We start from the raw sequence: 16,830 nt of genomic DNA, 5'->3' as shown, positions 1-16,830 counted from the left end.
TTCTCTGTATGCGCTAAGGCAGAGCAACAGCAGAAGCCGGGGCTGCGAAGAGGGACAGGAGGGCAGGCAGACTCCGGAGGGGTCCCGGGAGCCTGGAAGCTAGTAGGACCCGCCCCCACGCGGATCGGAGGCGGGGAAGTGGGCGCGGAGGGGCGTGCGGCGACCGCCTCGGTTGTATGTGCCCGGCGAGCCGGGGCGGGCACATCATCCCGCCGCCCAATCCCCAGCCTCAGTCGCCGCCTTCTGAATAAGCAACAAAGCCAAGCGCCCTCCCTCTGGCGTCCCAGACAGCGGAGGGAGCCGCCGCCGCTGCAGGGGCCGCCGCGGGGATGCAGAGCGCGGTCGCCGCCGCTGTCCTCTGCGCGCTGCTCCGCTGAAGGCGCACAGGTGAGGCCGGGCCGGCCTGGGCGGCCGCGGCGACACGCAGGCTGCTCGAGCAGAGACGGAGGCAGGGTCTCCGGCGGCACGGGGCCGCCCCGGGAGCGGGGCGGTCCGGGGAGCGCGGCAGTCGGGGTGCGCCAGGCGTGCGCTCTGCGCCCCCGGCAGAACGCGGAGCCCCGGCGCGGGGTTCGCGGGGGCAGCCCTGGGAGCGTGGGGCGCAGGGTCGGGCCTCGCAGGACTCGCCGCACTCCTCGCTCCAGCCCAGCCTCACTGCTCCGCACCAGCGAGCGGGCCTTTGTGCTGGCTGAGCTTGCAGGGCTGGCTGCTTTTGTGTGGGCTTTTCTTTCTTCCCTCCCTCCCCCTCGGTCTCACAGCGGTTGGAGAGAAGTTCCCTAAGACTAAGATTTGCTCTTTTCAAAGCATCGATTGCAGTGTCCCAGATGCCAGTCCGTGCCCGGCAGCCGAGGAGCAAATGGGGGCTGCAGTGGCCACCGAAATGTGTTGTGCTACTTTGCAGAAAACAGTTGAGTGTTTAGCGCAGAACTGTCACGGGAACCTCCTTGCTCAGACCCTGTCTGGTCCCCCAGGACGTGGTAGGAGGATGCTCCTTGGAAAGGTCACTTAATTGGACAAGAGGGCCTGCAGGTTAGACTCCACAGTGGTTTCGAGGTGCTGCCTGGAGGTGCCCAGATGTGGTACGTGCATCCTGGTTACTGACAGAACCCAACTTGTATACATTCCTAACATGTAGAGCCTGGTTTGCAAAAAAAGTGACCAGATGCACAAAATACAGGAGCCTCAGGAGTTTGAAGTTCTGAAAGATAAATATGTGCTTTCCTAAGCTGATGCTGAGGATTTGCCAGGATCTTGGCTTCTCTTTTCAGTGTAGAGCTGCTGTGGAGAAGAGAGGCTGCTTTAAAGAGTCTGCCTATTTTTTTCTGTGGAAGTTTTAGTTTGAAACTTAAGGGAGAGGGGGAGTGGCTCACAAAACCATCTATAGAACTCCAAAGGATTTCTTCCATAGGGAGCAAAATGTGCGTCCAGAATTTGGAAGTCTCCTCTCCTTTTTGTGTGTTTTTCTGATTGCTAGAGATGCTGTTGGGTTCCAAGGAGTCTTGTTTAAACACCTACAGATTCAGTCACGGACCGACTTTTGGTCACTTGCTGTCAGAATCCCACTGTAGCATCTGGTGAAAGAAATTCAAAACAAGGATGATATCAGAGCATTTATTCATAGTAGAGTTTTAAGGGTAGCCTGATTTACTGTTATGAATAAGGTAGAGTTGTCATATTTGTCACAGTAATGAACCCAGCACTTATGCAGCAGACTTGATATTGATTGTGTTTATTCACAAAACTCCCAAGACTCAGCAAGTGTTAAGGTAGCTACAGTAACAGAGCCAATTAAGGAGATATGGACTTGTCTTTGTTTTCATGGGAGGCTTCTTGGCATTATATTCCCACATTTCCTGCTAGATCTTTCTAGATCATAATTTGGTTTTACAGAAATGGTTTGATCAAAATTAGGGGTGATGGGCTTACCTGTTATGGTAAATTCCTACTCATCATCTAAAGGTATACTTCACTTTTATTCAGCAGACGTTTGCCTGAAAACTTGTGTAGAGAATTGTGTTTTTGTTCACTGAATTTTGTTTATTCTCACCTAGGGAAGCCGGCTATTCAAAGAGAACCTGATTTTAAACTCTGTAAAGTGAAAGTACATTCTCTAATTAAGATGTGTGGTCAGTCCTGTTTTTTTCATATTGTGTTTGCTTGGTGATTGTAAGAAAAGTATCTGAATCAAGTTTCAGCTTGAAATGTTAGCTATTATGTTTATTCCTTAAAATGTTTGCCTGGGGATTACTTTCTCCTTAAACACAGGCTAGTATTTAGAGATTGTGTCAAGCTAATAAGGTTTGTGAACTATAAAGAACAAAAATGAAGTGTCACATTGGGTCGTTGAAAAGAACTCTATGATGGATGGACAAGAGCTTGTTGATCAAGATTGATTAGGATAGAGTTCTGCAAACATCAGAACAATTCCCAGGTCACTTTGTCTGCATGAAAAGCCGAAAGGGGAAGCTCCATAGAAATAGCCTGGGGAAAAAGGGGTGTTATGGATCCTTCAGATCCCTCACATTTCTGTATTTTGAGGGCAATGCTTGATAGTACCACCCTAATATATCTTAAACTGTGTGCTACTTAAACATTTTTTCTTGGAGTTCCCATTGTGGCTCAGTGGAAAAGAATCTGACTAGCATCTATGAGGATGCAGTTTTGATCCCTGGCCTTGCTCAGTGGGTTAAGGATCCAGCATTGCCATGAAGCTGTGGTGTAGGTTGAAGACTCGGCTCGGTCTCCCTGTTCCATGTTCCCCCAGGAACTCTCCCGGGTTTTCAGAGAAGATGAGTAATGGGATGCTGAGGAGTGGCATCGACAAGGCGGCCATGGCCGTGCCTGAGGAGGGCCCAGCCTACCAGGGGATCAGTCCCACCGAGTTGCTGTGGCTGTGGCATAGGCTGGGGCTACAGCTCCCATTTGACCCTTAGCCTGGGAACCTCCATATGCCTTGGGTGCGGACCTAAAAAGACAAAAAAATTTTTTTTCTTAAAACCATTTTTATTCTACTATTACTTTGTTGTCTCTCTTCCATGTTTGAAGAAAACAGAATAAGCATTATTATCTCCGCTTGGCAATGAGGAAACTGAGTTTCAGTGATTTGCTCAAGGTAGGCTGGAACTCAAAGCCAGCTTTTAAGTCTTCACATCCAGCTTCTCTGACCAGGAGTAGGATGACACACTAGGAGTGGTCAACACAGATATTTCATTTGTCTGCATTGCTAAATTGTAGAGAACAAAGCTTGTGGGCTTGCTACGTAGAACTTAGTTGTGGTCTGCAGGAATGGTAAAGCACTTTGCTGGCACTTGCCAGAGTAACCATCTCGACCCTAGCCTACTTACCCTCTTCCCTGTCACCACAGAGGCCACTTTCCTCCCATGGGACTGTGCTTTTTCTTTGTGGTTACTCTGTTCTCCCTCCTTCCACTGTGGTTGCACATGCCACTGAAAGGATCATCTGTCACTCCAGCCACTTAATTTATAGTGAAGGGTGACTGGGTCAGATGATGTTAAAAACAATATATCAGGACCCTGACAGTTGTCAACTGCACAGTGAATCAGAGATGGGCTACCTTAATGCGGTGTGCCACAGCTGGGTTAATAGGGTCAGAGTCTTGATAAGCTCTGCTTCAGACAAATGAAATCGGGTTGGCAACTAGAGCCTTAGGGATTAAAAAAGAAAAGGTAGGACAATGACAAAATAATCATTGAGAAGCAGTAAAAAAAAAAAAACACAATAGGAAGATTATTAAGATGCAAACAAAGAAAGGGAAAGAGTTTTTTCTTTCCCTATTATCAATCAAAGAATGACTAATTGGATTTTGCAAGGTGAAGGGGTAATTGGGAAGCAAGTTGACCTGAAGCTGTGAGACTTGTCCCATGTTCCTAGTGATTTATTTTTTTAAATGCGTTTTTGTTTTTTTTTTGATGAGTTTAATGCAATAAACTCCAAAAACCTAAATATAGCAGAAATGAGAATATAGAAATTATTACTATGATTAAAACCGCCAATTGAATAAGTAGCCAAAATTGACCAAGTGATGAACAAAACATACCATTAGACATGGATAGACTGAGATGTCATTGAAAAACTTACACTATAAAATAGGGATTCAGAACACTCTTTTCCACATTCTTTTTTTTTTTTTTTTTTGTCGTCTTTCTATCCTTTTTTAGGGCCGCACCCTCAGCATGTGGAGGTTCCCAGGCTAGGGGTTGAATCGGAGCTGTAGCTGTCAGCCTACGTCACAGCCACAATACCACCAGATCTGAGCCGCACCTGCTACCTACACCACAGCTTACAGCAACTCTGGATCTTTAACCCTTAACCCACTGAGCAATGCCAGGGATTGAACCTGCAACCTCATGGTTCCTAGTTGGATTCATTTCTGCTGCGCCACAATGGGAACTCCTCTTTTCCACATTCTTGAATGGTTATTGATATTCATTCACAATAGTAAATATTTATCAACCCCCCCCTCCCTGACCCCATGTGTCCATGATTATTAGCAGTTATATGGCAGACAAAGGAAGCTGGAAGACCAGTGTTTGCATGCAAAGAATGTAGTCTTATTTGAGGTAATGAGGCTTACAGACATGACAATTTGTGCTGGAGAAGTTAAGAGAAGGGTGAGAAGAGAATGGCCCAGGTGGTTTTGTGACAACATTTTGTAAACAGGACTGGCCTGGGGTCGAGGTTTTGGGTACCTCGGGTAGGGAGCGGGGAGGGAACCTTCTGGCTAGGGCAGTGGCAGGAGCAAAACTTAGCGACCTGAAATAAGTAAGGCACACAAGAGGACAATGGTATTTATACTGGGCACTCGTGATGTGGGGTTGCATTATAAAGATGGAATTTGGCAGTTGTGTTTTGGGGGACATCAAATGGTGTGTTTTGGGAAGGCAGGGGTTGTAGTGGCAAAGGCAGGAAACTTGACGTCTGACAGAATTCACAATTTCCAAAACAGACATAATCACGTGGTCAAGGTAATTGTCCTCTCTAGGCTGCTAGTTTTCTCACCTAAGGTAAGAGATATGGTACCTATCTCATGAAGTTATTGTTAATGGATTCAATAAGATAAATTGCATAAGGCATTTGAAACACGTGACATCCCTCAAAAGGTAGCCATTTTTGATTGATTATTGTCATTTTTCTTCCTAAGAGTAAATCATCTGGATTGTATGAAATGGATTGGAGAGGAGAGAGACTGATGAGGAGCATCAATTAAGAGGCAGTTAAAATGCTGACAATCCAGTGTCCTCAGGAAAGGACAATTCTAAGAGGTATTATGAGGGAGGGATCCACAGAAGTTGCAAATCTAGAATATAAAGGAGAGAAGAGTTCAAGATGAAGCTCAAGTTTAGATGAAGATGGTGTGCTTGAGGCAGCATCCCAGTAATGTCCAGTAGATAATGAAAATCTAAGATGAGGCAGCTTTCTTCCCACACCCCCACATCAGCTATTTATGGTATTTTTGTTTATCTTGCCAAAAGGAAAATATCAGGCAGATTGTCACCAGTTTTTTTTTTTTTTGGCACACTCTATACGACTCCCGTGTCTTAGGGCAATGTTCATGTTCTTTATATATTATACATGGAAATCAATTTACTTTGAAAAATGCACCTATGTCACTGTAAGAATAATTTAACACGTGGATTCCCTTTTGTGTCTATATTCATTCTGGTAACACGCTGAACAATAGCAGTATACATTTTAGTTAGAAAAAACATTGACCAAGTGTTTAAAAAAACCTGATTATTAAGCCTGGCAAGACAGCTAAGGCTGTATTTTTTATGCTGTCTTTCCTTTGTCTTTGAAACTTGAATATGCTTAGACTTGACAAAGAAACAGATTCTGGCCTGTGTCTGTTTAAGATTGTCAAAGATAATGCTTGACAGAACAGCTTATCTTCTCCCTGGTGGCAGAAACATAGTAAATTGTTTAGAGGATGGCCAAGCCATTAGGATACCTTGATAGTGAATGACAGACAAAGTGCTACTGACTTGCTCAGAAAGGGATGCTTTTTAAGCTATTAGAAGCTAATATCCACTATCAGTTAGCAGTTGGGTTAGAGTTCACTTATTTGAATTAATTGGTACAGACCAATACAGTGAAAAGAAAGCAGTATTCAAGGTCACAGTGGAAAGGAAGAGTTAAGAGAAATATTTGGTTTGTTTATTAAATATACTGATATTCGACTTAATGTAAGGTAATTAAGATAGTTTCTAATAAGCAGTGAAATCTCCCCTCCCTCCTCCTCCTTCAGCAAAGCAGGCTATAGATGTTCATCTGTTAGGTCAGCTAATATTTACTAAGCATTTCCTTATGCCAGGCACTTGGCCAGGCACAGGAGACAATGTCGAGGGAAAAAGAAAAGCCCATGGCCTTCAAAATATAATTGCATCTGGTTATTTAGGTTTGGAAACATAGTCATTGAATTGACAACAGTCTGTCTTTCCTTATTTGTTCTCTAACATCACACAGCTCCAGCCAAGGACACCAGACTCCTGGGAGTGGCTGGGCAAACCCGTGCTGTGCTTTCAAAGATGGAGAAAGACCTGGAACTTGAAGGTCATCTACCAGTTTATCTGAGTTGCAGATGTGTTCCCTGCTGCCATTCCTACAAGCTGTCTTTTCTGCTTCTCTTAAAGTTCAGGCATCACTTTGAGTAGTAGGGAGAAGGAGCATATGGCTGCAAGACGCAGACATAGACTAGGCTTGCAGTTCACCTCACTTTTTCTGTCGCAGTAGGATTTAGAAAGCAGGTGGCCTATACTTAATTCCAGAAGGCGAGTCTTTTAGAGCAAGGGGAAAATTCCCTTCAGACAAAAATTCTAGGGCTCAAGATTTAGATAAAAATGAAACCTTGAAGGAAAAAAAATCTGGTTTGCAAAGGCAGTAGAGATTATTTTAAATATTTATTGTTTGTCCTTCCTACCCTCCAAATCTGATTTGTTCATAAAATTCTCCTCTCAGTCCACATGACTCCAGAACAATGTACATAAAATGTGAAGCATTTGTGCCATCCTTTGGGGGCTTTGCCTACTTGGTGGCAAAATTGTGGGACTATGAAAATATTTGTATTTTCATTTTGTGTTTATAGATAAAATATGAAAATGGAATCTTGGAGATAGAAGTGATTTCAGAGATTATTTTGTTTAACTCCTCACTCTGTCAAAGAAGAAACTGGTATTACATAGCACATTTTAACAATAAAGCTAGGATTCCAGTCTGTGTCCCTCTAAATTATGCTGTCATTCATGGTGTCCTGGCCTGTTTTTTTTTTTTTTTTTGTGCGTGTGTGTTTGTCTTTTTAGGGCTGCACCCGAGGCATATGGAGATTCCCAGACTAGGGGTCGAATCAGAGCTGTAGCTGAAAGCCTATGCCACAGTCACAGCAACGCCAGATCTTTAACCCACTGAGTGAAGCCAGGGATCAAACCTGCGTCCTCATGTATGCTAGTCAGATTTGTTTCTGCTGATCCACAAAGGGAAGTCCTTTTTCAGGTTTTTATCCAGAAGCATGAGATCGTGAAGACCCAGCTTTTAGTCCGTCACTTCCATTTTCAGGGATGTTTAGTACGATTTCACTGAAGAGGAAAAATATTTGTATAGCAAAGGGCAGCTCTCTGTACAGATCAGAAATGAGCCAGAAATGAGCTTTTACGTATCTTCGACTATATCGTTTATGGGTCAGTTTGTTCAGAAATCACAGGGGTAGTTTCATCAACTGTGAGCACTCTGGCTTTACAGCTACCATGTGTTTTTGTTTTAAGGCAGGAGAATCAAGGCAGCAGGCCAAATACTGCTGTTAGATTTGTTACTTGGCTATGAACTGGGATGCTTTATGGCTTGTCTAAAGTATGGGGAAAACTAATGTCCAGAATGGTCACATGCTGCTTCTTATTTTTTGAGTATCTTTCCTATATTCTCTCCTTTTAAAACAATGCTTGAGGAGTTCCCATCATGGCTCAGTGGTTAATGAACTAGACTAGTATCCATGAGGATGAGGGTTCGATCCCTGGCCTTGCTCAGTGGGTTAAGGATCCGGCGTTGCCATGAGCTGTGGTGTAGGTCACAGATGCGGCTGGGATCTGGTGTCGCCATGGCTGTGGTGTAGGCCAGCAGCTGTAGCTCCTATTTGATTCCTAGCCTGGGAACCTCCATATGCTGTGGGAGTGGCCCTAAAAAGACAAAGATAAAAAACAACAACAACAATGCTTACTACCCATATGTAAGTTCATATTTAAATATCATTGCTTCAGACTCTCATCCTACATATGGGGAAATCTGGCATCCCTTTCACTATCTCTGAGGATACTTGGGGGTGACTCACATTTCTCCTAGTCGCCTATGGCTTCTTTGGTTCTAAATGTTTTTTCTTTTTTTCTTTTTAGGGCCGCACCCATGGCATATGGAAGATCCCAGGCTAGGGGTCTGTCTAATCAGAGCTATAGCTGCTGGCCTACACCACAGCCATAGCAATGCCAGGTCTAAGCCATATCTGCGATCTACACCACAGTTCACAGCAACACCGGATCCTTAACCCACTGAGCAAGGCCAGGGATCGAACCTGCAACCTCATGGTACCTAGTCAGATTCATTTCTGCTGCGCCATGACGGGAATGCCACTTTGCTTCTAAATTTAGGATCCTTGATATGCTATTCTTTTTCGGCACATGGCATCTCATGACATCTTCCCATTCCTGTATTCTCCCAAAGTACTATGGAGTCAAGATTTCTGTCTAAAGAAATTACCCCCAACTTGGTGGCAATAAATATTTATTATTTCACCCCATGTCTGTGTGTTAGGAATTTGAGAGTAGCTTAGCTGGATGGTTCTGACACAAGGACTCTCAAGTCATGTTGTCAGCAGAAGCTATAGTTAGTCATCTGAAAGCATGACTGGGGCTGGAGGATCCATTTCTAAGATACTTCAGTCACATGGTGCTGATAGTTCAGCAAGAGGCCTCAGCTCCAAACCCATGGATTCCTCTTTCCTTATGTAGAAAAATTGAACCTTTTTCTCTTCAATTGTTTAGATCTCTATCTCAAAAGGACCTATAAAACTAAATTAGATAATAGGTAGACACTTTGGATTCTTTAAGGGGAGAAGACCCTATGAAAACATAAATTTTCATATTTTATGTGTGTACATCATGTGCTTAGCCCAGAGAGTTTAATTATTAGACTTGGAAGAATGGAGGAGTGTAATTTTTATATAGATAAGGTTTTAGTAGTTAGAATTTTTATTCCTAGGTGTAATTTTCTAGAAATCCTGCAGTATCTAAGAACTTTCTTTTTCTTTCTTTTTTTGTCTTTTTGCCTTTTTCTAGGGCCACTCCTGCAGCATATGGAGTTCCCAGGCTAGGGGTCATATCAGAGCTGTAGCCACCAGCCTAAGCCAGAGCCACAGCAATGCCAGATCCGAGCCTTGTCTGTGACCTACACCACAGCTCACGGCAATGCTGGATTGTTAACCCACTGAGCAAGGCCAGGGATTGAACCAGCAACCTCATGGTTCCTAGTCGGATTCATTAACCATTGCGCCATGACAGGAACTCCTCTAACAACTTTCTGATGATGGGAAAAGAAAAGTCCCTGCCCAGTGAAATAAATAAAAAGAGAGCAAGAGTGTGAATAGTTTTTTTTTAAATAATAAATCTTAATCTTATAATAATATGTATTCATTAAAGATTACTAATTTAAGGAGTTTACATCATAGCTCAGCGAGTTAAGAACCCAACTAATATCCATGAGGTTGTGGGTTCAATCCCTGGCCTCGCTCAGTGGGTTAAGGATCCGGCATTGCCGTGAGGTGTGATGTAGGTTGCAGATGTGGCTTGGATCCTGCATTGCTGGGCTGTGGTGTAGGCCAGCAGCTGCGGCTCTGATTCGACCCCTAACCTGGGAACCTCCAGGTGCCACAGGTGCGGCCCCAAAAAGAAGCAAAAAAAAAAAAAAAGATTACTAATTTAAAATGTTTTGGTTTTTATAAACAGTTTTTTTCTTTCAAAAAATACACTTATTTACATCAACTATTTTAGCTTTTCTGATTTTTTTGAGACATGAATGTTTTGCCTATAGTTTTTATAGTTGTTGCAGAGAAAATAATCTATGTATTTTAACGATAAATTTTATTTATTTGTTTGTTTGTTTTGCTTTTTAGGGCTATACCTGTGGCATATGGAAGTTTCCAGGCTGAGGGTTGAATCAGAACTGTGGCATATGTTACAGATGTGGTTCTGTGGATCTTGTATGCTGTGGCTGTGGCATGAGCCAGTAGCTGCAGCTTTGATTCAGTCCCTAGCCTGGGGACTTCTGTATGCTGCAGGTGTGGCCCTAAATTAAAAAAAATATATATATATATAAATTTATTTGAAAATCATTTATATACTTAGAAAAACTTTTGAATGAAACTGGTGTTCAGAACTTTATAATGACACTTAAAAGGTTCTGTGAAAGTAACGTGAGTAAATGTTAAGATTTACTTTGTTGGAGTTCCCGTCATGGCTCAATGGTTAACAAATCTGACCAGGAACCATGAGGTTGCGGGTTCAATCACTGGACTTGCTTGGCATTGCCATGAGCTGTGGTGTAGGTTGCAGATGAGGCTCAGATCTGGTGTTGCTGTGGCTGTGGCGTAAGCTGGCGGCTATAGCTCCGATTAGACCCCTAACCTGGGAACCTCCATATGCTGTGGGTGCGGCCCCAGAAAATACAAAAATTCAAAAAAAAAAAAAAAGATTTGCTTTCTTTATCCTGGATATGTTGCTATTTCTGCAGTCATTTGACTACATGATTAATAGAAGAATTTGGGGAGAATTTTACAAATGTGACTTCAAGGGTAGTTTATTTCAAGTAGGTATTTAAAAAAACAATGAACTTAGTACTTGAACTATGTGTACCCTTTTCTAGAGAGCTTCAGGTTAAATCAGCTGCAGAATTCAGCAGGGAAAAATGAACTGGGTTATCCATGTCTCAAAGGTACAAAGAAATAGAACAGCCTTCTCCTATGTACCATCTTTGAGCATAAAGTGAAGGAGATTATTTTACTTACGGTTTAATTTAAAGGGGCTTATTTACAAAATATATCTATATGCAATTTGATGTGCTTTATTTTTCTGCAGGACTCAATTACTGGAATTGTCAACTCTGCCAATTTATGTACACATTTCTCTTCCATAATGAGCAGACCAGTTTTACTGCACATTTGTCTGGCTTTCTGTGGCCTTTTACTTCTCGATGTTGCCACACGATGCCTGGCTTTCCCCAAAATGGGAAGAAGGGAGCTAGCACCTGTTCCTGCAGAAAAAGGGCAGTCTGAGAGGCTGAACACAGATGACCTAGAAAATAACTCCATTACTTCAAAGTACACTCTGGTCTCTGAAGATCCAATGATAGTGTCAGTGGGACCATCAACACCACCAGTTAATAAAGTATTCCTTAGTAACAAAGAAACTCCTTCTATAGGAGCTCGGCTCACACAGCCTAGTAGCCCTGGCACTTACACTGCTACTGAGCCAGTGGTCCCAGTGGGGGAAGAAGTATTTGTTTCCAGCCAGCCAGAAAGAATGTCTCCCCAAAGCCTACTGTCTACGCCCATGCTAACCAACCTTATCACTCCAACTGCTTCTCTGAATACTGATGAGAAGGAGGAACCGTTCAGTAGTACCATCATTCATCCTGTTGTGGAAGGGGCCACCAAAGCAACACACGATTTTCTGAACTATGTGAATGATCAGTTGTTTGCAGCTGAAAGTCAGGGAGGAGTTAGTCTGGGACATTCTCCTTCATCCCATGTGAATACTAAAGAAATGCTAAGCACCAGTCCAAGGACTGAGACATTTGAATCAGACCCAGAACAGAAGACAACTTCCTTTCCTGATGCCAAGCCCACAGCAGGCACTGAGTCTTCCCAGATGACAGCTGATAACACCCAGGCTACAGCCACCAAGCCCTGGCCCCTGATCTCTGAATATAACCTGGGTGTTGAACCAGAAACTGACAGCGTGCTGGGAGCTCCCAAAGTCACAGTGAGTGTCAGCACATCTATTCCAGCTGCCTCCGTTGTAGCTGATGAGTGGGATGACACCAAATTGGAGAGTGTAAGCCAAATAAAGACCCCAAAGCTTGGAGGTGATCCAGAGCCCCAGGTGAGAATGGAGACGCTTCAGACAGCCCAAGTAACGGATGACATCATGGACGGCATGGAAGGAGTGGAAACTTTGACAGAGGCTGCAGATGTGACTCTGAGGCTGCCTGAAGGGGAAACGCACATGGGGACAACCCTGCTAATGGCACGTGGGGATGAGAGGTCATCTGCTTTCACTGATCCTAGTTCCTTTACTCCCACGAGTTCAGTTGAAGACACGAAGGTCTCAGTCGTCAACCTGGTTCAAAATACTGCAGACTTTATGGACTCCACCAAGGAAGACAATGCCATGTTCTTTGAAACCACTGTTTCCATCTCAGAATATGAGTCTGAGGTATATCAACCATTGGGAAATACATTTAAAGGTAAAAGAAAGAAAAAAAGAAAAAGAAGCTTTGTTTAATTTGGAATGTTTCTTTTGGTTTTATTATTTTTAATTGAGATATAATTGACATATAACATTGTATTAGTTTTAGGGTTCTTTTATATATATATATATATATATATATATATATATATATATATATTTTAATGGCCACACCTGTGGCATATGGAAGTTCCCAGGCTAGGGGATTGAATCTGAGCTGTATCTGTGAAATATACCACAGCTTGTGGCAACATCGATCCTTAATCCACTGATTGAGGCCAGGGATGGAACCTCCATTCTCATGAACTGGTTAAGGACTACATTGGTCCTTAACCCACTGAGCCAAAACAGGAACTCCCTTAAGTGTCTTTTATTTTTTATTTTTCTTTTCGTTCTTTCTTTTTTTGCTTTTTAGGGCTGTACTTGTGGTGTATGAAGTTCCCAGGCTAGGGGTCAAATCAGAGCTGTAGCCGCCAGCCTACACCACAGCTACAGTAACGTGGGATCCGAGCTGCATCTGCTACCTGCACTGAAGCCCATGGCAATGCTGGATCCTTAACCCACTGAGCGAGGCCAGGGATCGAACCCGAATCCTCAAGGATACTAGTTGGATTCATTTCCATGGTGCCACAACGGGAACTCTGGATCTCTTTTTCTATGAGTTTGTTTTTGTTGTTTTTTGTTTGTTTTTTGGCTACGCCTGTGGCATGTGGACATTCGGGCCAGAGGTAGAACCCCTGACATAGCAGTGACCCGAACCTCTGCAGTGGCAACACTGGATCCTTAACCTGCTGCACCACAAGAGAACTAGTATTTGTTTTTGAAGTATAATTGAGCTACAACACTGTTTTAGTTCCTAATTAGTTAGGTGTATAACATAGTGATTCGATATTTCTGTACATTTCAAAATGATCACCATGATAAGCTAGTTGTAATCTGTCACCATATAATGATGTTACATAATTATTGACTATATTCCCTACACTGTAGTTTTCATACTTGTGACCCATTTATTTTGCAACTGGAAGTTTGCATCTCTTAATCTCCATTACCTATCTCTGGAAACTTTTTTGGTTGTCACAACACAGGGCATCTAGTGGGCAGAGACTAAGATGCTGCTGCACATCCTACAGTGCACAGTGTAGCCCTCAACCACAAAGACTTATCTGAGCCAAAATGTCAGTACCTCTGAGAAATCCTGATATAGATTAATATTTTTCAAACATTGTATTATGAAATTGTGTACATATACAGGAAAATGTGAAAAATTAGCTGTAAGTTTGAATGGTATAATAAATGATGCAGGGTACTTTTTACACATTGTTGTAAAAAGTACTCACATCCCTAATATCTCTTACCAGGTAAATACTTCATAGTATTAACCATATGAGTTTTTTGTTTTTGTTCTTTTTCGGCTGCGCCCATGGCATATGGATGTTCCCAGGCCAGGGATAGATTCTGAGCCATAGCTGCCATGATCTATGCCACAGCCACATCGATATTGGATCCTTAACCTACTGTGTGACAGCAGGAACTCCACCATAGGAGTTCTTTTACTTTGTTTTCCTTAAAAGAAATTTATTTAGAAATAAGGGGAGAAAAAAACCAATTCAGATAAATCCTGTCTGCTGGCTTGTTACTGCACTTTCTCCTTCCTCATGGCCTCTCCATCTGTGAATGCTGTGAGCTGACCATCCTTGCACTTGCTGCTGATGGATGCTTTTCTTTCATTGTGGTCAGATAATAGAATGGGGAAGGAAAGACTTAGTGTAACATGCATATGCTCATTCCAAATTGTTTTGGAGTGTGTACAGCTGTTACTTCAGCTAAGTAGCCTAATTAATGGAAAATATCAAATTAGTAATATATTTTATAAAGTGTTCCCAAGATGGAATTAAAACAATGAAAGACTGAATTTTACACATCCAGTCCATTTTTTAAAGGCTGTAAGACCTAGGGTACTGGAAGTTTTCGTAGAAGCTTCCAGAAAATACTTTGTAATACTTTGTTAATTTTTTTAAACTAATTAAATTTATTTATTTGGCTGTGCCTATGGTATTTGACAACACCAAACCTTTAGCCGCTAGGCCACCAGGGAAGTCCTGGTTTTTGGATGCTTTTTTTTTTTTTTTTTTTTTTTTTAAGGGCCGCACCTGTGGCACATGGAGGTTCCCAGGCTAGGGGTCGAATCAGAGCTGTAGCCACTGGCCTATACCACAGCCACAGCAACGTCAGATCCGAGCTATGTTTTTGACCTACACTACAGCTTGTGGCAATGCCGGATCCTTAACCCATTGAGCGAGGCCAGAAATTGAACCTGTGTCCTCATGGATGCTAGTCAGATTCGTTTCCACTGAGCCATGGTGGGAACTCCCAGGAACTCCTGGTTTTTAAATTCTAAGATGAGAGTTGGGTCCACATGACTGTGAATATATTAAATATGACCAAAGAAGAAATTTACTTCAGTTCTCCATAACGCATTAAGATATTCCTGGGGCATTAAGTTGTGTAGTTCCAGATTATTCACTGTACAATTTAATCCAAGATTCTTTTTTTTTTTGGCTACACCTGTGGCACATGGAAGTTCTCAGGTCAGGGACTGAATCCAAATTGCAGCTGTGGTCTATGCCACAACTGTGGCAATGCTGGATCCTTAACTTGCTGTGCCATAGTGGGAACTCTGAATTCATGATTCTTATGTACTAGACTTATACTAGTTTCCATTAATACAACCTATTACTATTTCTAGTTCTTACTTTTCTTTAACAGCAGCCACTTATTCAAAGTATTATGCCCTTTTGATATTTCTTGCTATTTCATGAAACTACGACCATGGAGTGAACATTTATTTTGACATATTTTTTCTTAGAAGTGTTCATTATATTTTCAAAAATGAGGGCAACGTGAAGAGTGCGTACTGCTTAAAACAGAATATATAGGATCTTTATGGTAAACATAGCATTGTCTTAGGTAGTGAAGATACAAAAAGGGCAGTGAATCCTGGCTCTCAAGAGATCTGCAATCTTATTAGAGGAGAAAAAAAAGAAAGTAGCTAAACAATGGTATAGAGAGCAAATATGAAGCACATGTAAGATTGTCTTATAACCAAGTTTATCAGTCCATCAAATGTAAAAATCTCCAGTTCAAAGAAAAAAGCAGTCCAGACTTATTGGGGACCAAGAAATGGAACTTCTCATATTGCAAAATACTGTTTTAAGGCAAATAAATTGCTTCTAAGGAAAAATATTTTTAAGTAATAGGAAGAACAATGATGTCATTAATAAAAACTTTGAGAAAAACTTTCCAGCTATTTCTAGAATGTTATTTTTCATTGCATAAGTTACTGGACTTGCTAATATGCTAAGTATCGAGAATTAATATTTAAAAACATATGAGGAATTCTTGGTGTGGCTCAGTGGGTTAAGAACCCGACTATATCCAAGAGGATGCAGTTTCAATTCCTGGCCTAACTCCATGGGTTAAGGATCTGGCATTGCTGTGAGCTGTGGTGTAGGTTGCAGATGTGGCTCAGATCCTGAATTGCTGTGGTATGGTACAGGCAGAAGCTGCAGCTCTGATTCTACCCTTAGCCTGGGAACTTCTGAATGTCAAGGGTGCAGCCCTAAAAAGCCAAAAAAAAAAGTGAGTTTCTAGAAATTGTTTTCACAGTGGCTTAGTATTCGAAATTTCCTGCATAGCCCTTCTCTAAGAGGGGGGCAAATATTAACCCTTATAAATAGTCTTTGATAATGTGTTTGAGGGGATTATAACGTTGTAAAGAAAGTGGACTCTTGATAGATATGTCCTACTGCACAGATCTATTTCATTCTGTTTTATGATCTAAAAGCAAATGCAGAACTTCTACAAAGGCTACTCCAAGTTGTTCCTTGGGCAATGGCTGAATTTCCTTTCTCATGGCTAAATAATATTCTGCTGTGTGTGTATGTGTGTGTCTATCACAAATTGATTATCCATTCCTCTTTTGATGGGATAAACAGCACAGTGGTTAAGGGCATTATGTAATCTTAGGTTCCTTAGCTTCTCTACACCTAAGTTGTTTGTAAGATGAGGTAATAGTAGCTGACATTTATTGAATATTTACTAAGCACTAGGCATGTACTGAATGTATTGCCAATTTAATCTTTATAAAAACTCTATGAGATACAGATACTAATATTGTATTATCCAATTTAATCGTTGTAAAAATTCTATGAGATATAGATACTAATATTGTTTCCATTTTATAGCTGAAGAAGCTCAGGCCCAGAGAAATTAAGTAATTTGTTCAAGGTCACACAGTTAGTAGGTGACT

The 16,830-nt window shown here is 42.0% G+C and overlaps 1 protein-coding gene across 2 annotated transcripts in view; it reads left to right on the top strand.

The window, feature by feature from the left end:
- C1H14orf37 (uncharacterized protein C14orf37 homolog) overlaps positions 232 to 16,830 on the top strand; it is a 140,572-nt gene continuing 123,973 nt past the window's right edge. Inside the window, exons 1-2 of one of the 2 annotated variants that reach the window (XM_021072858.1) lie at positions 232 to 387; positions 11,127 to 12,516. In XM_021072858.1, the coding sequence (XP_020928517.1) occupies positions 11,184 to 12,516 (1,333 nt within the window). In that variant the 5' untranslated portion in view covers positions 232 to 387; positions 11,127 to 11,183. 2 annotated transcript variants of the gene reach the window in all.

The sequence above is a fragment of the Sus scrofa genome, chromosome 1, assembly GCF_000003025.6.
Source record: "Sus scrofa isolate TJ Tabasco breed Duroc chromosome 1, Sscrofa11.1, whole genome shotgun sequence".
Lineage (NCBI taxonomy): Eukaryota > Metazoa > Chordata > Mammalia > Artiodactyla > Suidae > Sus > Sus scrofa.
The sequence above is the reverse complement of the archived record's forward strand: the minus strand, read 5'-3'. Positions and strand labels throughout refer to the sequence as shown.